The 24,995-nt window shown below is 49.9% G+C and overlaps 1 protein-coding gene across 37 annotated transcripts in view; it reads left to right on the forward strand.

The window, feature by feature from the left end:
• FOXP1 (forkhead box P1) overlaps positions 1 to 24,995 on the forward strand; it is a 370,718-nt gene that overhangs the window by 271,040 nt on the left and 74,683 nt on the right. For 25 of the 37 annotated variants that reach the window (XM_035547093.1, XM_035547101.2, XM_035547096.2 and 22 more), the window contains 2 exons: positions 23,355 to 23,492; positions 24,607 to 24,696. In XM_035547093.1, coding sequence (XP_035402986.1) covers positions 23,355 to 23,492; positions 24,607 to 24,696 — 228 coding nt within the window. Of the gene's footprint in view, positions 1 to 13,329; positions 13,586 to 23,354; positions 23,493 to 24,606; positions 24,697 to 24,995 lie in introns of those variants that run through there. The other 12 variants (XM_050712861.1, XM_035547104.2, XM_035547107.2 and 9 more) reach the window with 5 other exon arrangements.

The following is a 24,995-nucleotide window of genomic DNA, read 5'->3' on the forward strand; positions in this document are numbered from 1 at the left end:
GTCTCCCAGTAGCTCAGATAAGTGTGCCGGGAGATGCCAGTCGCCGACCCAGCCTGTTGGTCTGTAGCCACGGCACAAACTCCATCACACGGATCCTCTTGGTGTTGCTGCAGGACGGCTGTGCTGTCACCGGTGTCACCGGCTGTGCTGTTAATTGGTGAGCCCCCAGCCTCATCCCCCCGTGAGCTCCTGGGGCCAAAGCAGCAGCCTGGCACCCTGAAGCTGGCTTGTGCCCCGTGTCCCTGTTCCGTGAGGTCTTTCTTCTGCGGGGAGCGATGGTGGCACACGGGAGGCCTGTCCGCTCGTGTCTCAGGGCAGCAGCTCCTCAGCTTAGTGCTGGTGTTCTCCAGGCTTACCGTGCAGCACGGAACGGGAAGTAGCCAACCCGAGTGTAAAAAAAAAAAAAATGCACTTATATATATATATTTCCAAATTTACCAATTGGAACTCTACAAAAGACAGATTATATTTTATGGCTTGTAAACAGCAGGGCAGATATTTCAGGAGAACTGCAGACAGCTGTAATTTTGTGAATGTGCACAAATTACTTGGAAAACAAATATTCCTCTGCCTACACAGCTGTATTCACCACTGCGGACCAGAATACCTTTTGCATGATGCTCACGCCTGGTTCCGCGGAATATAATAATGCTCAAATGAATAAAGTGTGATTTGAAAGCGAAGTCAGAATTAATGCGCTCCGTGGCAACCTGTCTCGCTGGCTGGGGATAAAGCACAGGAGGAGAAGCAGGAGCTAACGGGAGCGTTTAGTGCTGGGGGCTGCGCGGGGCTGGGGGCTGCCTCGGCCCCTTTCCCCCTTTGGTCTGCCCCCGGGAGGGCCGGCAGCACGGCCACTTGTGTCATGGGTTCTGTGCTGGCGGTTCCTTGTTTGTCCTTTTGTCGCGTGATAAGGAGGTGTAAAAGGAAAGTGTGAATAACGAGAAGGGAAGGCAAAGAAAATCCCCCAAAGTAAAAACAAGGCCAAGCAAGAACAAGTAAAGCACGAGTTGGCAAGAGCCAAAGGCCTCGCATTGATTTTACTTTTAACTTCTGTGTTTATTCAAAGGCTGTGGATACAGGTTAACTTCCTTTGCTCAATATTTATTGCTACGTTACTTGTCTTAGACTGGAACAATGAGCACTTTGTTGATTGGGTTAAAAGATTGTCCCATTTTACTCAGTCTCCTGCATCTCTCCCCGTACCTGCAGGTTTTAAGCAGTTTATTTTAATTTCAGATTTCTAACCCTCCGTCGCGACTCGCTGCTGTGCCACCAGCAGCAGCACTTGAGGGACTCTTGTTCGGCTTCTCAAAGCAGACCATTAGCTTCTGTGAATCCTGACCTTCCTTGGTGGTGTTACACCTCGCAGATTCGGAGCGGGATAAGCATGTTAAAGGGGAGGGGAGCTATCAGGTGGGTAATTCTTCATCAGGAAAGGTGGTAGAAATATTCTGCGAAAGAATTAAAACAAGGAGGGAGAAAGCTGTGGTGGCGATGGTTGCCCTTCTGTTTGACAGCCGTCCTGGGTGCTGCCCAGATGAATTGGCACATGAGTGAGTACCTCCCAGTGGGCAACTGCTAACCCTTGAGCAGCCTCATTGAGCAGAAAATCCATGGAGTTACCGTACAGCAAAAGCCGACCGTGCTGGTTTCACCCTAAGCTAGCGATGGGCATGATTTCGGTGCCCAAAGCCCACCCCGGACAAGCCCCCAGGCTGCAGTGGTGGGAAAGTGGCCCCCAAATATTGAGGATTTCTCGGGGACCAGGAGCATTAGCATAACGCTGAACATAGCCAAGGTATTTTTAAGTCCCGTTGCGCACAGCTGACCCTCCAGGGGAAGGTATGTTTACGGCTTCCATCGCTGTTATTTTTTCCTTGCGCTCGTTGCTTGGAAAGCATGCTCATTTTGAGTCCTCCGCTCAGCTGTGTCTACTGCGAAGAAAAAACAGAACGATTTCTTCTGGGAGAGCCCCACAGTGGACGCATCAGAGCAGCAGTGACAGCTGCAAAATTGTTTTGTTGGTTTGTTGCGAATTCGGCAGGAGTGAGCGGAGGGGACCACCCTGCCTTAAAAAAAAAATAAAAGGAGGGAAAGAAAAACAAAACCAAACCAAAAAACACTTTCAGTTTTTAACTTTGATTTTGCTGAAAAAAGCAAAACAAAAAAAAGAAAAAGCCATGAGCAGCCTTATGCCTGGGATGGGATGATACAGCAATCGTGGGGGCACTTTTTATTTCTGGTTGCTTTCGCCACACACCTGTAGGATGCCCTTTCTTTTGCTTCTGTGCTTTGCCACCAAAGTGCTTCCATTTGCAAACGCCAGGAAATTGAATTTCCTAACATGCCTCTCAAGCCAGAGCAGTTACAGCAGCAGAGGTGTTGCGGATGGCTCACGTGTGAGCAGTTCAGGCTGGAGCAATTGGTACGGGGCCGTGCTGGGGTGCGGGAGAGGAGGGATAATTGCCCATGTTCTTGCGGGGACCTGGCTGAGAGCGCGTTGTCTGCGGGCAGGTTAGGAAGGAATGGGAAATGAACCAGGGTGGGGATCCGGCAGGCTCTCCTGGCGGCGACTGCTGCACTCAGCGAAGCACCCGCAGCTCCCAAACCACCCAGCCGTGCCCACAGCACCCTCGTTTTGTAATATCGTCAGGTCTGGGGCCAGTTACGTGCATTTTAAGGTCATTTTATTCTGCTGCTGTCCCCAGAGTGACGCGTGCCCTCGGGTCTGATCGTTCAGCCCAGCCCCGTGGGAAGCCCCCGATGAGTGGTTGAATAGTGCAGGGCTGCACGTGCTAAAGATAGAAATATTAAAAAAAAAAATTACTCCTCCCCCAAAATCTCACTGTATTTTTTTTTTATCTCCTCGCCGATGTACATTTAAAGAAAAAAGTTAAAAAGAAATCCCAGCTCTGCATTGTTAGCGTAGTGTCGCGAGCCAGATTGTACTACAGAGCGCACTGATGGGTCTTCCCCTGAGGTATGGAAAGATCTATGTGTGCTAAGCAGGTGTTTTCATTTGTTTAATTGGAGCTGAGTTTAGCACAATATTACAGATAAATGAATTACACATGTTCAGTAATTCATAGAAAGTGATCGTTGTTTTGCTTAGACGCTTGTCTTCAGATCCAGGTTCGCAGAGATAGCGTGCTGGCAAACACGGACAGGGGTCCTGCTAAAAAAAATTGTAAGAAGCGTGCATACGTGAGGAAAGCGTGAAGTCTGGTTGCTAAAACAGCAATAACTGTTTTGTCTTTGTTTAAACCATAATGCTGAAAATTTCAATAGGTTCCTGTTCTGATAAAGTGAAAAAGAGCCCCAGTGCCTGTGTCAGGCATCTCTGGCATCGCTGGGGATGCCAGGGCATGGTCCCCGGCCTCTGGGGCTTCTTGGGCGTGTGGCACTGAGATCGGAGGGCTGTGCCACTGCTGGTAGCCTTGCCGGGTCTCCCAGCAGTGCCAGCAGCAGCAGGACTGGAGGTTTCCCCCAAAAACATCAGAGCTCCGACCCGACGCAGCGCATGCGGGAGCCCACGGGGCAGTTTGGAGGTGCTGCCTTTCAAAGGACAAGCAAAGCTGGTCACTTGTTACAGCCTCTCTCGTGGCTTTGAGTACTCCCGGCCCTTGGCCAGCTTCCAAATGGGTAATTACATTGAACTTACCCAAATTTCCTCTGCAGATTCAATTGTAAACTATTTTCTCGCTCTCTCCTGCCAGTGTTGTATATAACCGTGCTGCGCAGCATTAAACAACTGTCACACGCAGCTCCAGAGGCTGTTGGATTTCAGGCACAGAAAGTAAAAGGTCATAGCAAAACTCGTGCTGGATTTTAGAGAAAGTATTGACTGCGCTTTTTCAGTTTATCAACTGCCTTGGAGCAAGCTTTTGGATTGAGGGTGGGGTTGGTGTGTATGTTGCTGGCAGAAGGTGCCAGCATTTCACGCGGATTGTGAAAAGCGACTTGTTCAGGGACGACCTCTCATGAAAGTCGCCTCCTTCAAGCCTTCCGATAGCTGAAATTCGGGCTGTTCAGCTGCCTTCCTCATTCGCCTAGGAGTTTGTTAACACAAACCTCGCGTACCGCATCCCTCCTGCCGGCTTTCCACCAGCCGTGCCCGATCCCTCTGCCCCAGGGACAGAACAGGAGGGTCCCTCCCCTGTGGCGCAGGTGGCTTCCCTACGCCGATGTAAAGGATAGCAGCCCTTGCCCACACCCACACGAAGCGGTGCCTGCGTCCCACTGCTGGGTGGGACCCAGGGGGAGGCTCTCAGCACAGCACTCCCCATGTAAACCCGTCTGGAGAGCGCCGCAGCATCCCCTGCCCGCCCGGCAGCAGGTCTCTGAAGGGAGCCAGAGGGATTTGGGGAGGTGGGGGGGTGACCTGGGAAGTGCTGCTGTGTCCTCCAGGTTAAGTGTGCCCGCCGCAGGAGATCACAGAGGGTGAAAGTGGGTTGGAAGCTTTTAAAGCTGTTATTTGTGTGAGTCTTTTCCTGCCGCACGCATCGGTATGTGACTGTTGTACGAGAGGTTCCTGGGAATTCGTGTGCGTCCAAACCCAGCAGCAATCTCGGAAGATTTGTGGCGGCATAATCTATAAACTCCTAATTACACATATAGCTGAGCAAATAGCTTGAAATTTCTTTAAACTCTTTGTTCACAAATGTATGTTAAAACGTGCCCATCCCACATGCACACACACACACACACCCTTTTCCTTCCTTCCTTCCTCGTTTTACACCCACTTCCATCAAGGCTTTGGCTCGTGGCATCCTTCTTTACCCAGGGAGCCATGGCCAGGGCTCCCCGCGGGGCCACTGGCCAAATTGCTCCTCCTTGCCATCACCCCCTGGCCCATGTCCCGTGGCCGGAGCTGTCACCGGGGTCTGGATTTCCCCCGTGACGTGCAGCCCGTTGGGGAGGCTGCTTCTGCTGCTTCGAGCGCTTTAATGAGATGCAAATTGTTTGTGATGCTGCCTTATTAAATGTATTGTAATTTTAAAATCATTTGCTTGTTAATTGTATTTAAATAGCTGCCACTTAGACAAGCAGAAAGTTGCCAGGAAGATAAATCATTTTCTCTTCTTGCTGCGTTGGAAAGCGGCCCCGGTGACCTGGGTGGGCTGCTCGGACCCCGCGCCGCCGGGGGGCATGTCCCGGGTGGGAGCGTGCCGGGGCTCTGCCCTCACCCCTTCCCGGGAGGAAGAAGCACTCCTGGCATTACGCCCTCTCTGAAACCTCAGTCCCTTAAGAAGGTAATGGAAGAAGGGTTGGGAGGTGTGTAGTGGAGATAGTTTACTTTCCCCTTGCTTCAGCCAAGGCACGTCAGGCTGGGGCAGAATTCATGGGATGGGTGCTGCGGTGCTGCGGGTGCTGCTGCCCCAGCTCGGCGCTCAGAGACAGGCGGTGCTGTGAAGCTGCCCCGTGCTGCTCCTGCCCCGTCTGCTGCTCCTGTCACCGTCCTCAGCGCCTCCAAGGCTTTGTCCTGCCGCAGTCCACGGCCAGGTTTCTCCTGGCTCCGGCTGAGCAGCGTGAGGTCCCTGCTGAGCTCCGAGTTCAGCCGGGCTTAAAGCTGGTTTTGATCCTGCGTGGTTGCTAGCTTTGGCGTGGAGCAAGCTCCGTGGTGTCATTTGTATTTTTGTTGTATTTGAAATGCCGTCCTGGAAAATGAAAAACAACATTTCCGCATCGGCTCGCGCTGTGTCCTTAGCGGACTCGAGGGCCCCACCCTGCCTTTTCCAGCTCGTCCCTGTCAGCACCGGACCCTCGCTCCCTTTCTGCCTTGCTTTTCCAGAGATGATTCGTGCTCCCTTTGTTTTCTTTTTGCATCCTTGTTGTGTGGCAGGCTCAGCAATAATAGTTAATAATTAGCAGTTCAATAGCACTCTTCACCTTCAAAGCAATTTTAGGCGTTAAATCACGGCAGCTCTGCTGGCAGGATTGCAATATTGACTTGTTACTTCACCAGTGTCACAGAGGCAGCAAAAGCTGCGTTTTTACGGAGGCCAAAACGGGGTCATTATTTTTTTTTTTAAAGCACAAAATTGGCAAAAAATAAAATTTTCTCCTAGGCTGACACTTTGTTTGCCAAATTTCAGCATAGAGCCAATTTTTAAAGCTGAGTAATAAACACCTGAAAAGTTCTGGTTTATAATGGCAGTGCTGAAAAGCCATTAAATGAATGGCTCCGCTATAACACAAGAAAACCCTCTTAAAACTGCTGAAAACCCCGTAAAAGCTGGACGGAGGCCTTGCGAACGCCAGCCTCGCCTTCGAGCCTGGCGCTGGGATGCGAAGGGAACCCGCGGGGAGCGGGTGGCAGATGACGAAGGGCATCTCTTTTAGTCAGCCGCGTGGATACGGCCCTTTCCCTGGTGAGCAGTGGAGCAGGGGCTGGGAGCTGAGGTTTTTGCCTTCCCCGTGGGCAGGGACGGTGAGGGGAGGTGGGGCAGCCGTGGCACGTGGCGGCAGGGGCAGGTGGAGCACGGGGGACGGCAGGACGGATGGGGTTTGCGGGAGGAGCGATGGGGACGGAGCTCCGGGGTACCGGAGAGCAGAATCTGGGGCAAGGCCAAGAGGGAAGGCCTGGAGGAAAGGAGGAACCGAGCGACGCCTCTGGGCACGGGGGACAAAGGGCAGCCTCGGGACGCCCAGCGGAGGGAGCAGGCGGCCGCCGTGCTCGGGAGGAAGCGGGGCCGGGCGCAGCAGCAGCCGCCAGCCTGGCTCTGCGGGGCACGCGGTGGCCACGCCGGCCTCGAGGGAGCCGCGCTCGGCAAGGTGGCAGGAAGCCCCGGCGAAGCCCCGCTCGCCTCGCTTTCTTCTCGGCTCGCAGGGCGTTATTTCTGCACAGATTGGAGAGGAAGCGAGGGCAGCTCCGCTTCCTTTCCTCCGCGACCTGCCCTGCGCGGCGGCCGAGCCCCGCGGCTCGCTGGCACGTGCGGCTGCAAGTGGCACATCCCCGAGGGGCGTCCTGCATGCCGATGGCCCGGGGGCAGCATCGGTGTCCCCAGGGCAGTGCCCGGCCTGTGCCACCTCGGACCCTTCCCGCTTTACCAGCTCGGCTCTGCTGCGAAACAGAGCAGCGAGAGCAGCGTAGTAAACCAGCAAATTGACCGGTAAAAGAAATCAGTAAATGAAGGGAGCAGCTATTAATGTGCCAAGCCAAGATGTGTAATTATACCCTAGGACTTTTCCGAACTAATACATGTTAAAGGTGTAAACCTATTAAAGGAGAGATTTTTCTGTACGGGGAACTTATGTAGATAGAAGGATTTACACTGTATTTTATTCTTGTGTTATAAGGTATAAGGAACGTTTGAGCAAATCCAGTCATTCCCATTATTACAATATCATACGTTTTTCATACCGTTTTATGTGGTTCTTCAAAAACTTTGGCACTAATTCTCTTTATATTGTTAGGAATTTTCTTTTTAAAACAGAAATCTTTTTCTCAAATAGTTAATTAGATTTTGAACTTCAAATACAGTACTTTTTTTTTTTTTTTTTCCTCCCAAGAATAAGGGTGTTAGATCCATTGTGCTGGCCAAATTACAGTTTGGATAGTTACATTCTCTCTGCTTAATCACCCTGCAATTTCATTTGAGTGAAGGATTTGGTGCCTCAGGTGTCCTGCATTCCTTCGGAGCCCCGCGTGGCGAAGCCGCTGCCATCAGCCGCCCCAGAAGTGGCCGCGTTCAGTGCCAGCGCATTGTCCCCGTACCCGGCATAAATAGCATAGCTTTGCTCGCAGAGATGGATTTTTGGGGAATCGCTTTCTCCTCCTATGCAAATGCAAATCTGTTTGCAGGGGCCCCAGACAAATCCCTCTCTTTGCTGGGGCTCGTGAACCTGGTTCCCTTCGCTGCCACATCCCTCCTGGCTCGGGCACCGGCTGCTTTGCAGCCTCATCCTTCTTCTTGTGGCTCGGGGGGAGAAAAGGATTGCGACAGGTGGATCTGGGTAGGACGTGGCTGTCAGTTGTAACCTGTGCTTGCAGGCAGGAGTCCCCTTTGCTGTGAGGAGGGGAGCGGGAGGGGAGAGCCCTGTCCTATAATATTGGTTATTTGGGAAGAGGCGACGGATCGCGGCACCGCGCTGTGCCGGGTGGTTCAGGAGGCGAGGTTCGGAGGCGCTCTCCAGTCCCATATGGCAACCAGCAGTCGTCTTGAGGGGCTTCTCTGCCTACCACTGCCCCAAAAAGTCCTCCTGGTTTTAATGCTGTTCACCAGCTTTGGAAGTCATGTTATTCATCTGGGTTTGGGCATTTCAATTCCCTGCATGCGGTATAATGCGGCCAGCACTCTGCCAGGAGCAGTGAGGTCACAGCACCGCTTCCAGGCTCTTTCCCCATGCGGTGCCACCAGTGCTTCAGTTTCTGCGTGCTCCTGTCCAACCATAAGGGCTGGTGCCTGAACACCTCTGTAGCAAGTAGTTCTTGTTCAGGTGCCTCTACAAATTAACTGTTTTCTTCTGTAAAGAAAAGATGAGCAAAAGCTCTTCCCTTAGCTGCCTTCTTTTTTTAAAAAAAAAATTATATATATATATATCTTTTAATGTTGGAGGAAAACTTGGACTACGAGCCAGCTAAATACACTGTGTCATGAAACCTCGGGGACCATTGAAATGAGCACAGTGGCCCATTACTGCTAAGGAGGTGTTTTATTGAAAATAAGCTGCCGTGCGTTCCCAACAGAGGGAGTGAAAAACGGCAAGATGCCCGACGATACTCCGGGTTATTCTCGCCGAGAGGCCGGAATATACAGTTTGGCACTCGTAGGCTGCGTGTGAGTACGCTGTGCAATGGGCTGACGGGCGCTGGCACGTAAAAGGGCCCGTATTTCATCAGACCCGTTGTAATGCAAGTCCGTGGCGGCACAGGGGTGCGCGTAGGGGTGCGCGCGTGCCCTGCTGTGGGCCTGGTGTTGCAGAGGGATGTTTTCTTGTGGCGGCTGTCAGAGGAGGTGAAGAAGCGCCCCATCCCCTGGTTGCGGGGCCAGGCAGCACACGTGTCCCCTCCTGTCACCCACTGTCCCTGCCCAGCCCGGGGAGGGCGCCCCGGGAGCGCAGGGGATGATCTGTTTGGCGTGGCCAGGAGCCGACGAGTTAATGCTCCACGGGCAAACGTGCGTGATTGACGTTTGTTTTGTTGATGTTTCATTCTGTTTCTTTTCTTACCATGGCAACTTTAACATCATGACAAAACACCTACTTTTCCTCTTGGAGCCCTAACTGTTGTCATGCCCAGCAGGTTATTTTGGTATACAGTGGTTGCTCTTTTAAAGCAGAGGTGTTGCCATCTCCTAACAGATAGCACCTCCAGAATTTCCTCTCCTTGCAAGGCATCTGTGGTTTTCACTGTGTGAGCTCTGTGTTTCAACCCGTCGCAAAAAAATGGGGTTTTAATGGAAACTGCGGCATTTCCTCTACTGTACGTGACATAAATGCTATCTCACGTAATTAAGGAAAGTAACAGAGAACAGTTAGTGGTGATTGCCTTTCAATATATTGTGTACTTTGGGGCACAAAAATAATTTATGAATAATGCCCATGCGTACTTGGAACAATTTGCAGACTGTGCTGTGAGCGATGCAGACCTGCTGGTAGAAGAGTGTGCTAATAAATTTTACTTTGTGGCGGAAACAAGAGATTACAGTTTATTAGGAAAGGAGATGGCAATTTATTAAGATCAATCAAATACGAATGCAGAGCGAAAATGTTGCCATTTTTATTTATTTATTTATCTCGAAGCATGGGGGGGTGCAATTATATAAAATTTGTTGTTTACCTGTGATGTTTGATTCATTATTAATATTTTTATGTTTAGAGGGAACCATAATTTTGCAGAAATGCCTTCCATAACTCCTGCACAATCATATTCATAACTCACCTGAATGTTGACACATCCTGCTGTGTATATATAAATTAACTAGTAACACTGGCATTATAAAATGATGCATTAAATGAAGATGTGAATGGTAATTTAAAGCATGCCATGAAGTGAAATTTAAACCATTGCACAATGCTGAGGGGATTTAAAGAGGCTTCTTCGTGCAGGATTTGCAGGGCAATAAGGAAAACGACAGTTTCACATGAAAAAGAAGTGCAGCAGACACAAACATTACTGAAATGTTAATTGCTTTGGTGTTCTCTTTTGGCAGAGACACCGTCAGCCTAAAATTCACTTTTCTGCCTGAAAATACTTTACCATGAGGGTGTTAGCTAAGATTAATAAAAACGACCCAAAAAAATGTTTACTTAGTACTTTTTCTCAGCACTTTGTGGATAATCAGTTTCACTGTTTCCTGTTTAGTCAGTTGTTTTCCCCATTTGTTTTTGTAGGTCTTTCAAACAGCAGCAAGGGAAAATGCAGCAGTCTCAAAACAGGAAAATGTGATTTAACCCCACAAAAATGGGCCTGGGGATCCAGCAGTGGGAATAGTATCCGAGACGCCTTTTTCCCTTGTAACTGCAAACAGCAGCTGGCTTTCAAACCGGCCGCCCCTCCCTGCCTGCGTTTGCAGCCCGCGTGCAGTTCCGCGGGGATGGGTGCCCGTGGCAGTCTGCAAAGGAGGCGTGCACGGAGGCAGCGGCACGGCACAGCACAGCACAGCCATTTCTTCTGCCATTCTCATCTTCAGCAGCAATCCTAACCTGCTGTGCTGGCTCGGACCTCGGAGCCTTGTATCCGTGCTATACACTAGTGATTTTTTTTTACCTAGGTGTTGATGCTGCCACTTAACCCGAATCAGACCTTGCAGAGCCAAGTAGCCGCCACGCTCCTTCCCTGTTATTTTTAATTTGTTGGTGGATGTCTTCTGTTTTGAACATCCTTGTCAGATCTGACTGTCTCTGTCTGTGATGGCTCTCCATAATTGAATGGAATTAAAGTGGGAGTTTATGGTCCTTCTTGGTCTTTTAAAATATTTTGCTGGCTGAGAACTGCGTTATATTTCATGGTGACCCTACTTAGCGAGTGCTGCCATCTCCGTTACTAAGGGAATAGACCGAAGTTTTTAGCCCACAGCAGATGTTGGCTGAGCTTGCAGGTAAGAAGCTTTTATATGAAAGGGCATAAAATGCTTTAAAAATACTGCTTGCAGGCTCTGTGGCCAGCGTTCAGTGCTTAGGCAGCACCTTTCAGCTTCCAAGTGTTTTGCAAATATTGGCCTAGAGAAGATCCCGAAACGAGCAGCATTATCCCTGTTCTGCAGGTGAGAAGGAGGCCGTCGCCTGCCTTTGAGATGGCGAGTGTGCGGGCAGTGCTCGGCCAGGGGTGTTGCAAGCAGTTCTCAGAAAGCGGGGCCCGCAGGACGGAGCAGCCGTTTCAGAAAACAAACGCCCCGGGTGACTTGCCCAAGGCTGGGGAGCGCAGGCGGTGCCAGAGCCGGGGCTGTGCTTCTGCTCCTATCTGGCAGCACCACGTCACGCTCCTCTTTGCCCTGGGAAGGGGAACGAGTGCCTAGAGCAGCGTCGTGAGCTTCACGCAGCCCCTTGGTGGTTAGAAATGTCCCGAGGTGGAGCTCAGTCCATAGGCACGCGGTCGGTCGGAGCTGAGGGCAGAAGGAGGGCGCTGGCTTTTCGTGCTGCGGGCAGCGAGAGGTCCGTGCCGAGGAAAAGCAAACAGCTCAGCAGCTTTCTGGGCTGGTTGGCATCATGGCCGCAGGGCTGCCCTTCGCACCCAAACCAGGGAGCAGGAGGTGGTCTGTGAGAGATGCCACCAAAAAGTGCAAGCCCGCGTATTGGTGATGCATTCCCCAAAGCAGCCAGGGTTGCTTGGGATTACTTTGAAGTCCAGGACAGGAGGGATTCTCTTAGCGCAAGCAGTAATTATTACGAGCTCGTGGCATGCGTTACTGGTTTGTGCTATTATTAAACGTCCCAAGTGTTGGAGGGCGTGCGTGTTTGTTTGCTTCCTGCGCACCCACGTAATGCACATGCAGGGCTGTGGTGGCCGTGCCCTCTGCCTGCTGACCTGCTGGGGGCCTGCTGCTTCGAGAGGCCGGCGTGTCTGATTCATCTGGGCTGTTTCTGGCAGATTTAGGGTCTTGGAAAAGATGCCCTTAGTCCCTTATTAAATATTCATAAGAGGGTGGGGTCACATTTTTGTGACCTGAAAAAAAATCCCATTAATAAATTTGTTATCTGACACGAAAACACTTTAGGGTGGAAAGCAATCCGTATCGCATCCCATTTACCGTCAGATCACAAGTTGTCAGTAAATTGGGTCCTTTGTCTTCGCTTCTTGTGCGGCTCTTTAGCAGCATAACTAATGGGGCTATTGTCTCTCAGCCCCTGACTCCCGCAAATAAACCACGCGCCTGCCTGGGGAGCGTGGTGGCTTCGGGCTCTTCAGCTGCGTGCGTGCGAAGGAACCGTCTGCATCACTCGTGTGCTCGGACGGCGGGTGAAAATGCCAAGCCCAAACTGAAATAGCGGGAGGGAACTGCTGCCTGCGGTACAGCGGACAGTGCGGGAGCTTTTTGGGCAAGAGAAGAGCGGTTGTGGGGCCGGTAGCGGCGTGTGGCTTGGAGACAGCACAACGGCAGGTTTTGTCTGTGTGTCAAATTCTGGGGGACCCGACAAGTGTTTGCTGGGGCCTGAGGAAGCTGGTTGTGTGTGACGCCGCCCTGCCAGCCCACGGTGCTGAGGTGCCGCGGGCCCAGGCCTTGCCCAGCGCCACACTCGAGGCTTCGGCTGCCTCAGCGGCAGGGAGCGGGGCCACGAGGGGCTCCGTGGGGTGTGTGGGGCTGCGAGGGGTGTGTGGGGCTGTGTGGGGCAGGGGTCTTCGTCCCGGGCTGGCTTTGAGCATCCTGGTGCCTTGGGATTAACTCCCCTCTGCTTTGGTAGGGGAGAGGGGGAAAAGATGTTCTTGTGTGCAGGCCGGGCACAGCAGCCTGGCTTGGTGTGGGCTCCTGACAGAGGCTTCTTGACGTTGTTTTGTTTTATTTTACTTTATTTTATTTTATTTTATCTACTTCATTTTATTCTATTTCGTTCTATTTTACTTCATTCTCTTTCACCTCCCGCTATTAAAACCCTGCCGTGCTCGAGCCCTCGGAGGCAGAGCCGTTGGCAGAGGAGCTGTGAAGCCGTCCGAGGGGCGGCGAAGGCACTTTCCCGGAGCGAGCAGAAAGTTGCGGCGGGCGCGGGGCCTCGCCGCGGGCTGACAGACACTCCGTGCTCCCCGAACAGATCTAACAGCGGGGGGGGCTGCTCAACACTTGGGCGAGCGGCAGGGCGGCGGGCCGGGCAGCGGGAAGAGAGGAGGAGGAGAAGAAGGAGGAGGAGGAAGGCCGCGCCCGGGGGTGCCCCGTTCCGGGGCGGGCTGTGCGCGGCGGCGGCGCAGGGCGGGGCGGGGCGGCTGCCTGCCTCCTGCCTGCCTCCCTCCCTCCCTCCCTTCCCTGCCTGCCTGCCTCCTGCCTGCCCTCCCTGCCGCCTCCCTCCCTGCCCGCCCGCCGGGGCTCCGCGGCGCCAGCCCGCGAGCAGGGCCCGCCGCCGCCGCTCCTCCCGCGGAGCCTCCGCGCCGCTCCGCCCGCTCCATGGCCCGCCGCGCCCCGCGCCGCCCGCCGCCGCCGCCGCCTCAGCCCAGGTGGGTGCCCCGGGGCCGGGGGTTGGGGGAGCCCGAAACTCGCGGAAAAGAGCGCGGAAAGCCGGCCCCAGCCTGCGCGGCCGGCTCCCGGCTTGACTTGCCGGCTCGTCCCCGCTGTCGTGACAGCTCCGCTCGCGACAGCCGCGGGGCGGAGCGGGGCTCGGGGCGCTCCCCGCCGCCCTTCAGCCGGCCCCGCGGCGCGGCGGCCGCGTGTGGCGGCGGTCGGGGCGCCTTTTTGAACGAAAACAAGTTTGGTGGCAGGAAACGTGAATCACCCGCGGTGACTAAGGGCTGTTTACGAAAACGGAACGGCCGGCTTCGGGCCGCCGAGCGCGACGGGTTGCCGAAGTTTATTTCTAATAAAAAAGTGACTTGAGCGGGCTGCTCGCCTCCTTTCGCTAAAAGCGAAACGTGGAAACCCTCCGGGGCCGGCTGGGAGCCGCTTCCCCTGCCTCGTTCCGCCGGGCCCGATCCTGGAGCGGGCTGTGGCGCCCCAAACACCCCACAGGGACCCTCAGAGCGCCCCTGGGGTGTCGCAGGGGCCCGGCAGGCCGCCTCCTGCCGGCGCCCCTCAGTGCGCAGCCCGGCCTGAAGCGCCCGTCGCTGTGAGGTCATGGTACCAGAGCGTGCCCCCGCCGGGGAAGGGACAGATTTTGTGGGGTGACCCCGCAGGTGGCCCCCATCCCTCTCCCAGCCCGCCGCAGGGCCGCTCTCAGGGGGCTCGAATCGAGCTCCTGCGACCGCTGCCCCAAAACGTCACTGGGGAGGCCACGGGGATGGACCCCAAATCCTGGCCAGACAGAAGAGCTGCCTCGGCCTAGAGCGTGGCGGAGCCGAACTGCAAACTGATTGGCCTGACACTTTATAATCAAAGTTGATTTATTGTTCATTAGTAGTGCATTAGCCCTTTCAGGCAAGACAGTTATTTGTGTAGTGGCCTGTCAAACAAAAGACCGCTAGCACCTGTCATTTCTAAACCATGAGATAAGCGAGCAGATATTAAGATAATGCGAACAGAAGTACCCCAGAACGAGGTAAAGTTCTCACAGTTTCCCTACAAGAGGCATCGCTGTGTGTGCTGGCCACGTTTCAGGGGGCAGGCGAGGCTGCTGAGCCCCCCAGGCCCTGCCGAAGCCCCCGGCCTGCCTGCGGGGTCGGGAGCCCAGGTTTGTCGCCCCAGCCTGATTTGGGTTTTCGGATGGGATCTTAGCACAAGAGCAAGCTCGAGGCACTTTGTGTGTTTTGTCCCTGACTCCTTCCTCCGCGTCCCAGTGGGCAGATGTCATGCAATGATGCTCTCGCTGGCAGGGGTTAATTATATGAAAACTTGATGACATCACGGCAGAGCTGTGAGAATGTCAAAATACATCTGCTGCCGTATTCAGACATATTGCTCTCTGCTCGCTCCCCCTATATCAGCTCCCCTCCCTTCCCAAAAGGGAATGATCGCATGACATAAAACAGAAAACAACACAAGTGTCAAAAGAAAACAAAATTAGTGAACTTTTGTCTGCCACCATAGAAACGAGGATTAACTTATGTTATTCCAGAGCATGGAATGGAGACTATCTGCGTGAGGATATATAGTGTATTGTCTTTTGTGAATTTTCATTTGACAGGGATTTTGGAGGCTGTGATCTTAATTAAATCTCAACTGACTCAAATAATGCATCTAAAGGCATGCAGCGTTGCGTAACCTTGCTGAGTTGGTAAACCATAAATCATCGGAAAGCTTACGATAGGAAGGGCCGCTTTGAAATTTTTTTGTTTGCTACAGTTGTTATTTTTTTCCTCTTGTTTAACATACACTCTGCCTTGCCACTGTGCCCTCCCTTTTTTAGGCAGCATAATTCCTGCTTTTAAAAAAAAAAAAAAAAAAAGGACTAGCTCTGAGACGTGCTCTGACCAGTCACTCAGCCGAACTAGAGAGAAGTCATAAATAAAATGGAATTGACAGGGGAGAAATGAAATAGCAGCGTGGGCTTCCTGGGGAGCTGGCTGCTCGCAGGGAGCCGGGGGCGTCGCGGCGTGCTCCGGCTGCTGGTCCCTGGCGCGCTCGGGAGGCGTGCGTGGCTCCGCGCCCCCGGCGGACACCCCCGCGGCAGTGTGAGCGGGGACCGGGCAGCGCCAGGAGCCGTCACCTGCCGGCCCCGGGTTGTAATGGGTCACAGATGGATTCTCGCGCTAATGGACGGCGGGCTTTGACGTGTACGCAAGTTGAGTTGGTTTGAGTCGCGTGTAATGGAGGAAACGGTCGCAACAGTTGTGCTAGGGGTTTTTTTAGACATTGGAAGTGATGTAGAGCGGTTGGAGCGATGACTTAGGCAGCGTTTTAACCTGGCAGCTCTCGAGCACTGATGCTGCTCGACAGTCGTGTCGTTTTTAAAATAGCGAAGCTACACGAGCTCCTATGGCAGTGTAAAAGGCTTTGGTTTCCTTGTCTGTGATGGCATGCCCTGGGCAGCTGAAGGAAAGGTAAGGGAGAAGGCTTCTGGCGTTCAGGACCTGAAGGAGTTACAAAGCTCTCGTGTGCTCTCGCTCTCTATTTCCTAGTCATTTTCGAGCTGCTTCAGGCAGACCTGTGCTGGATGCCTCCGCAACTTGGACTGACTTTACCAAAATGTTTCCCGGCAGCCAGCTAACTCGCTGATGTTGTTTTCTCCCCCCTTCGCTAGGGAAAAGCGGTAGCAGGGGCAGTTTTATCAACACCTGCGAAACTCGATTGTGGGAAAGTCCTGACACCATAAGCTAAATTTGTTATTGTTTGGCGAAAGGCTTGGCTGGTTTTAAGCAGTTTGTTTGTTTTATTGAAAGCAGAGCTGCATTACTGGAAACTATTTTGCTGTAGTTCAGTTAAAATGTCCTGTGCTGTTTTGTTTTTGTAAGGTGCTTACTTGCTCAGCTTCGCTTTCCAGTTACAAGGAAAGGGAAAAAATGCATCATGCACTCCTCTGCAGGTCTGAAGTGGCCGTGTAGAGATTTTGGAGAGAAGCAGCGCTGGCAAATCTCTCTTCCCCAGCTTTTTTTTTTTCCTTCATTTTTTTTTCTTTTTTTATTCTTTTTAGCCTTTCCAGCACAGTTTCCTCCGCTAGAAGGAGGATCTGTAGGTTGTACTGAAGTTGAACGAATGGTATTAAAAACAGGCTGAATGTTGAGCAAATAAGCAGGATTGCTAACTGTTCCTTGCACTAGTTTTGGATGGATTTGCCTTCATTGATTAGGTAAGATGCTCTGCTGTTTTGGAGGGACAACAGCCCCCTCCCCAAACTGACAACAGGTTTTAATTTTTAAGCTTTATCTTGCCCTTAAATCTGAAACATCATTGTTCAAATAACTGAGAACAAGGTAAACCAACAACATCAAAAAGGTCGGCTTCTGTGATTTCTCAAGGGCTTGTTATTTTGTACTTTCCAATTCTATTTGATGTCTTGACAAAACAAGATGACACAAGGGAGAATACATTAAATTTTGATTTTCATCTAACCTGTTACAGTAGTGGCAGCTTAATTTCTTTTACTTTTTACCGAAGACGGCTTTTTGCACAATTACCTTAATTGCCACGCCACTTTATGAGAAGGTTTCTTTGCGGGTTTCCCATTTGCCTTGATTTTGCGAGGCATTTTTTTGAAGGCGCTTTGACCTTTAACACGGAGAGCCGGCTGGTTGGAGTGCGTCTTCATTAGAAGTAAATCACTGAATGGCAAGATTGTCAAAGAAGCAACTGATGTTTTCTCATTAGAATCTAATTTGCACCGTTGTGCTTAGCTGCGATGTGCAGCTGTAGGTGTCTGCGCTAGGTGTGAAAAACTGCACGTTTTAAGCAAATAAAGTTTACAACTGTGAGAAAGGCTCCGCTCGCAGCCGAAGTGGCAGAGCCTCAGTGAGTGTTTAAGCAGGGCTGGAGCTGCCTTCCCCTGTTTCCTACGTGAAACACGCAGCGTGCTTTAACCAGGTGAATATTTTTTTTTTTTTTCCCAATAGCTTCCTAATTTTTTTCAGCTGGCCAGGACAATGGATGCCTCCTCGCGTGCCCCAGAGCGCTGCGGCTGGTTCTCGCAAGAGAAATCCGGCGCAGAGCAAAGAGGGGGCTCAGCCCCAGCACCGCCGGGGTCCGAGCTGCGCCGCTGCTCCCAGGCTGCCCAGGCAGGAGGGGAGAGGAAAGAGGAAAGGAGAGCCCCTGGCTGCAGCACCGCCTGCTCCGGAGAACTCCGGGCGTGCTGAACGCTGCTGATTCAATCACCGCCTTTTATTATTTAATTAAGCTCTCCTTAATGTATTAGTGGATTAATACACAAATGCGAGGAGGCTGACACGGTGATCATTCTCAGCGTATTTAGGGTGGTGGGGAGAGAGAAGGTGCCAAGGGGTTTTCAAGGGCTGGAGGGGTAATTCGTGTGTTTCTAAGCAGGATGGCTTTTGGTTTGTTTCAGGGTGTTTTGGCAGAATATGTGGAGCAAACATTTCCTTTCCCAAACTCTAGGTTAAAAAAAAAGCTTTTTTTTTTTTTTTTTTTTTTTTTTTAAACCGAACCATTATAAATATCACCGCTGTTAGGAAGCATGTACAGCAGGTTGTAATTTTTCCTTTCACGGTGGAGCGGGAAACAAAAATGATAACTTCTTAAAATGTGAAAAATGATGGTGATAATCTTGAGGTTGAAATCTCACTCAGCTTATTAAATGAGTATTTGGTTGTGTGCATTCCGGTTTAGTCTGTATTTGACAAATGTTAGATGTAGAAAGGATTTAATTTATGTAAACTTTATATTTTTATGCAAATTAAATGGGTATTTATTATAGCAGAAACAATTATCCTGGCACTTAGTGAGAAACCTGGTATGCATGAGAAGTGGTAGATAAGATCAGATGTTTCATTCTGTAAACAAATATGAAAATATCCCCGTTTTTCCTTAGCTAGAAGAGAATGCAGAGGAGAGCAGACATCCTGACATGCCGGGGAATGTCAGCATAGCCCATCTCCCTGCCTTCCGTGGGTCAAAGGCAGATCTTTCCTACTGATAAAATATAATAAACAAAATTATAACCATAAAATGCTAATTTAATTTTAAAGAGGCTCTCTTCCCCCTCTTTTTATAGGGAGTTGCATTGTTACGGAGAGAACAGTTATGCTAATGACAGACTACTTAGCTGATTTTACATTAATGTAATAAACAGTACCTGTCTTAATGTGTTGTGCAGTATCATGGCAAAATAACTAAGTCTAAAAGCGAGATTCCATTTTGCATAATGAAACGGAATTGCAGTTTCTGCATGAATAATTCTTTCAGCGGCAGTTTTGGGTTGTTATTTTGGAGGCTGAAATATTATGTCAGAAGTGTTTCAGTCTCAGGATGGATGCGGGTCCTGCGTTCAGCACTTCTTCTGTCGCTGGGCTCTGCTGCGGTTGGGGGCATTGTGCTTTTCCCTCTGCCAGGCTACCCGGGGTTTGTCTTCTCCTGGGGCACGAGCAAAGCCATTTTGCATTGTTTCGGCTGCGATTTTTTTTTAATATTGCAAAAGTAGTGCATGTAATAGCTTTCTAATAAGACAGCTCAATTGAATTGTTTGTTTTTGCCTAGCCGTATCTATTTTTCTGGCAGTCCAGCATTTTTAACTGTTCCTCAGCCACTTGCTCTGTGTTTGGCTGTGTTGTGCTCCGTTTAACTTTTATCACAAAATCTTTAACTGAAGAATTGCTGTTTGGAAATCCAAGGTGCCTGCTCCGAGGACTTACTGAAATCAAGTGTGAACATAATCACAGGAGAAAAGGATTTTCTGGCAGAGTTATTCTTTATGAATTAAGGAAATCCTCCCCATCTTCCATGCATGCCTGCTAACAGTTAACAAGACCATCACCGTATCCAGCAATGAAGGCACGTTGTGTGAAAATGGCATTTTCTCTTTTTTTCCCCCCCACTTCATACAAGATTAAACTACTTGAAATTATTTAGCTAGTATTTAATTATATTAATATCAGGGAAAATGGGGGAACTAGATGATTAAATCGGTCTAAATCATTTTCATCCCCGTGACCCTTGTCTGAGTGGTACGGAGGAGTGACAAATGCATCCCTGCTGTAACTCCCTTGTGAAGTTAGAGGTGAACTTGGCCCAAGTCGTGCGAGTTTGCCTCGGTCAGCCTCTCCAAAACACGGCGTGCTGCCAGAGCTCGGGACTGGGGAGAGGATGGGAAGGCTTTGGGGGAGCCGGAGAAATAGCAGGCAGGACCCTGGGAGACAGAGAGAGTGGCTGAAAACAGTTGTGAGTATTAAAGACATTTTTTGCCGTTGCTGGTATTAGCATGTCAGCAGGTCTATACTAGCACAGCTCCGAAAGCCAAATTGCAGCTGTATTTTTACCTCTGCTGCCAGGTTTGCATGCAGCTGGGTATCTACCACACCCTATTGTTATCAGTCAACAATACCAGAAGCGCTTCATTAATCATATCAATAACAACAATCGTGTTTCATGTAGAAAATGGAAATAAACAACTTAAAAAAAGATTGATTTCTGTTCTGCATGCTAAGTTAGCATTCTTTAAATATATCTGCCAGTAGTTTAATTTGAACTTCAACTCCCCGAAGGCAGTAAGACAGAATTATTTTAGTTCTTCATAAACTGCCTTCTGTGATTCATTGTTAACTCATAAAACACACTCGTTTTCGTGTACTTAAATAGTTAAGCCATTTTCAAAGTTGGTTTGTAATTTTTTTTGGCAACACATTTCGCTTGACATCTGAGAGATAAAAATCTAAAATTAATTTATAGCCTTCAGTTTAGGTTTCATTTACTATCAGGCAAAATATCAGAAATAAATATATTTTATCTAACGTAAGGTAAAGTGTAGTGCACAGTATCTAAAATAAAGTTTAGTTTTGAGTGAATACACTCAAAAAGGGACCCATAAATATTAGAGAGCTATAGTTAAGAACTTACATGACTGTTTTAAATACTATTGATTTAAACCACTGGCTAGATTTTATGAATCAAAGTGTAATTTCCAAGCTTTGGCTATATTTCTCATCGCTAAAGCACTCTCTCTTGTGTGCCTTTAGCAGCTTTCCAGACATTCAACACGGGATTAAATGATAGTAGTTACAATGATCAATAGGTTAAGACCGGTACAATCACTCTTACCGCTAATGACCTCGGTAGTAATGGGTAATAAAGTGTGGGCTATAATAGCCTATTGCTGGTGCTGCATGCCCTTTGCTTCCCAGTATTACTAGGGACTAGCTACATGAAAAAGTTGGACGGTGGGAGTTAAGAGGGTGGATATATAGGCCATAATTCTGAACTGTTTCAAGCCCTCCACCAGGACGCCTGCCCACGCTGGTCCGGGGTGCGGGTGCCGTTTTTAACGGGGCGCTTTGTGGTGTGGTGGAGTTTCTTTGCAGGAGGCCTTCGGAAGTCGCTTCCCCAGCGGGTAAACGCGGTGTTCGCCATGCCTAGAAATTACAGGCAGGGCCTTCTTTGGAGTCGCAGGTGGGGTGTGAAAATGCGGTAAAACGGGGTTGGACGGAGCCACCCAAACCTGCCCGCCTAGGTGGGCCGTGTTTGGCCGTGTGTTTGGGCCCTCGCTGGTTAAGTGCTTCTGTTGGAGCAGCGACTGTGCAGCTAGGAGATTCTTCACCGGAAGCTACATGGCCGGTTTTCAAAGGTAGGGCCAAATCCTCAGATTTATCCTGAGATAAACGTGCAAAAAAGCCATGGAAGTGAATGGGAGTTGTCTCCGCATGGCTGCCGGCAGAATGCGGCCCTCCGTATTAATCACCGATGTGTAGGGTTTACAGCACCCCACCCTATTCCTGTCTGTATCCCTGCTTGTCGTCATAAATCTGACTGAAGAGTATTTGTGTTGTATATCTTCCAAGAATGGCACAGAAAACATACTTAAACATGCTTCCTCTTCTGTTTGCTCAGGCCAGCTTCAATGGAAGGTAGTACAAACCCCAGGGTAAAGTAAACTTCTCTGGGGATGGGAATAATGAAGGTGAGTCACGCTTCGGGCGAAGGTAGTGACTGCAGCATTTAATTAAATAATTGTCAGCTCCCAGAAAAGTTTTTAAAAGACTGTGGATTAAGATATTCAGAACTAATGGGACTGCCCATCCTCATGACTCAGTGTCCTCGTCCCGTGGGACGAGGCGGTGGCACCGCGCGGTGGCTTCGGAGGGACCGGAGTTTGTCCCATCCTTAAATTTCCATTTCCCTGCCTTCGCACCTGCCTGCCCCAGCAAGGACCACGGGAGGTTCGTGGCTGGGATGTGGGGGATTCGTGCTGGACCACGCCGTGTTGGCGTTACAGGGCTGTTGGATTGCCAGACGTGTCTCGAGCACGTGTTTTCTGGGCAGCGCCGGGCCCTGGCGCACGCCATGTACACAACAACACCGGGCGATGCGCAGTGCACATCAGTCTGACCTTCAGGAACCATTTTTAGTTCATCAAAATTAGTGATGCTGAGAAATCAGGACATCAGTGCATAATGACTGTGAAATTAGGAATGAGAGCTTGCTATGCAAATGACAGGACAAATCATGTGAAAAAGTCAAGATAAACTGCATATTAAGACATTATGTTACATAAAATTAATACTGCATTTCTCTCTTGCTTACTACTACGCTGGAAGGTTTTTTTAAACTCTTTTATCTTCTGATCAGCTATTGTCTGCTGATTTTTTAAAAAGTGGTGCACAGAAAAAGTGCTAAACATATTATTACCTTTTATTGTAATACATGAGATGACAGGAGATCCTTTTTAGCAAAGTATATCCTTTACTGCTTTTAGTTTTGTGCTGTCACCTATTTGATTTGAAACTATAGAAAAGTAAGGTGCTTAAATATTACTGTTAAAACTCATATGGGTTTTGTCTTTTCTTCTATTGTTTTTTTCTCTTCCTTTTCTTTTCCTTTTTTGGGGTGGAGGATAGAGGGGTGGGTTTCTAGGGAAATAGTCTTCTTGCATTACTAGGACTGACAAAATGGTTCTCATGTAGTCTGCAAATTAAACACAAGTGCAGTGATTATTTTGAATAGCTAAATTACATTCTAGAAAGCTTGCAGAATTCATAGCATTGTCATTAGGTATCCGCTTGAATACAATTTGTGTAACCTTGGCCAAGACAGCCTGTCATTTTAATGTCAGTGTTTTATCTGAACAAGACATCATCCTTTCAGATACAGTGTACAGGTTCCTTGCAAAGATGCCCGTGCAGAAACGTGTTAACAGTTGCAAATATGAAATGCTATCAAGTTCATCACTGTAGCTGTTTGTCACTGAAATGTCATGGAAAGCGGCTTTTAATGGTATCTCACATAATATGAAAGAATTGAAGACATCTGTATGCTGGGTGAATATGGAATGGTAAAGACATCGTAGCAGGGCCTCTCTGTTAAAATTGCATAGGAGTGTAGTGCTGTTATTCACGTCACTGAGCCTTCCTTCAATTTTCTTAAAAACCTGTCCTAACAGGGTCTAGATCCCATCAGCACGGGATACTGGGCTCTTGAATTTCTGTGTGGCAGGGAGGGGCTTTCTGGGAGGGAAAGGACCGAGCCGGCAGTTCCTTGTAAAAACAAATAAATCTGGGCAGGTTTCGCTGTACTGCTGTCTTTAAAGAATTCCCATCGCAGAAATGCTCTGCACAGAGGGACCTGAGTTGCCGGGGAAGCGCGGCCGGTCCCTCTGTGCTCGGGGTGGGCTCGTGCCTCGCCGCGCCTGCCCGTCTTCCCAGGAGACGCTCCCTGACCCCCGCTCTGTCTCCTCCGCAGGTTCCCGTGTCGGTGGCTATGATGACACCTCAAGTGATCACTCCCCAGCAAATGCAGCAGATCCTCCAGCAACAAGTGCTAACTCCCCAGCAACTCCAAGTCCTGCTCCAACAGCAGCAGGCACTCATGCTTCAACAGGTAATTGTCGCCTTCGCAGCCGCTCGCGGGGCCCTGGCAGGCACCGGAGGGCTTCGCTCCCGACGTCTTCCCGGGAAAGCAGCTGCCCGCCTCTCGGGGTCTGCTCCTCGGAGCAGCCACACTCTGAAATGAACTGACTGTTCTTTTGTTTTTAGGTCTAGAAATAGCTCCTGGAAACAAATCCAAGGAGCAGTGCTAGGAGTATTTCCAGGATCAGCTAAATAACGCAGCTGCATGTTTAAGTGTCAGGTCTTCGGCAGATGTCCCTGTTGCTTTTGCCTGCATCCCCCAGAAAGTACAGTGTGCCCTGATTAATTGCAATAAACGAAGTGGTAGGGTGGTACTTCCCACTTCAGACCTTGCTACGTCCACGTGGGACCGTAAAGGGCTATTGAAACAGTGGCAGTGAAAGCGAAGAGGTTCGCAAGCCTTAATCCGTCTGATGTCAGCCAGCGTATGCCGCGCGGTGCATCGGTGTCTCTCCGTGCCCCGTTTCAACGCGTGGTCCTTTATCAGCCGAGGGTTGGCTGCCGATGCAACCCAAGGCTGGGTTACCGTAGGGTATGGCTCAGCGTGGGCTCGCGAGCATCGGGCCAGCACGGGCATCCACCAAAACCCCACCTCGAGTGCCCCCTCCTCGCTGCCATGCTGCCTCCTCCCGGCTCCAGAGCACAGCCTGCGCGGCGAGTGGCTGGCAGCGGGGAGGAGAAGAGTATTTCCCAGGATGTCTGTGCATGTATCGAACAACACTTAATACGGTCAAACCCCATCATTTAGAAAGCGTGTGTGTTTCACAACAGAGATTCGCCAGGCTCTCTCAGCAAGGGCATTTTGGCTTTGTTGTTACAATCAAAGGTCATTCCTTGCCTTATTTTAATTAGTTTGTGTAGAAAATGGTATGTTTTTCATCAGTTCATTTTGGAGATTACTTTTCAAACGATAATGCCAAGAATAGTCAGTGTGCACTGAATTTATTGTCGAGTTTCAAACTAAAGGTCAGACCATTACAGATAAAAGGATGCTATTTTTCAAATCACAGTTTGTGTATTACACCAAAAGGGACACTGAATTGGCTCTCCACTTTGTTACTTACCATCTTTCCTTTTCTTTGTAGCAGCAGCTTCAAGAGTTTTATAAGAAACAACAGGAACAGTTGCAGCTTCAACTTTTACAGCAACAACATGCTGGAAAACAGCCTAAAGAGGTACAGACAATACCCATTTTACTTTCAAACCACAGGTCCCAGAGGACTGTCTAGTGGCTATTAAACTGTCATTCATCTTATAAATGATTGCACAACTGAACTGACTCTATCAGGTCTCAGCTTTCAGATTTAGAGTTATTGTCCTGTTTTCGCCTGTATTTTCCTGCGCTTTCCATTTGCTTGCTGCCACATATTTTATAGCTGGGGACCATGCCTTGATGTTCGGTATGAGTACTGGAGCAAGCATCTAGACGTGTATCTTGGGAGAGTGCTTTTGGAAGTTAGTTATGTTGCAGAGG

The sequence above is a fragment of the Cygnus atratus genome, chromosome 10 (genome assembly GCF_013377495.2).
Source record: "Cygnus atratus isolate AKBS03 ecotype Queensland, Australia chromosome 10, CAtr_DNAZoo_HiC_assembly, whole genome shotgun sequence".
NCBI classification, from domain to species: Eukaryota; Metazoa; Chordata; class Aves; order Anseriformes; family Anatidae; genus Cygnus; species Cygnus atratus.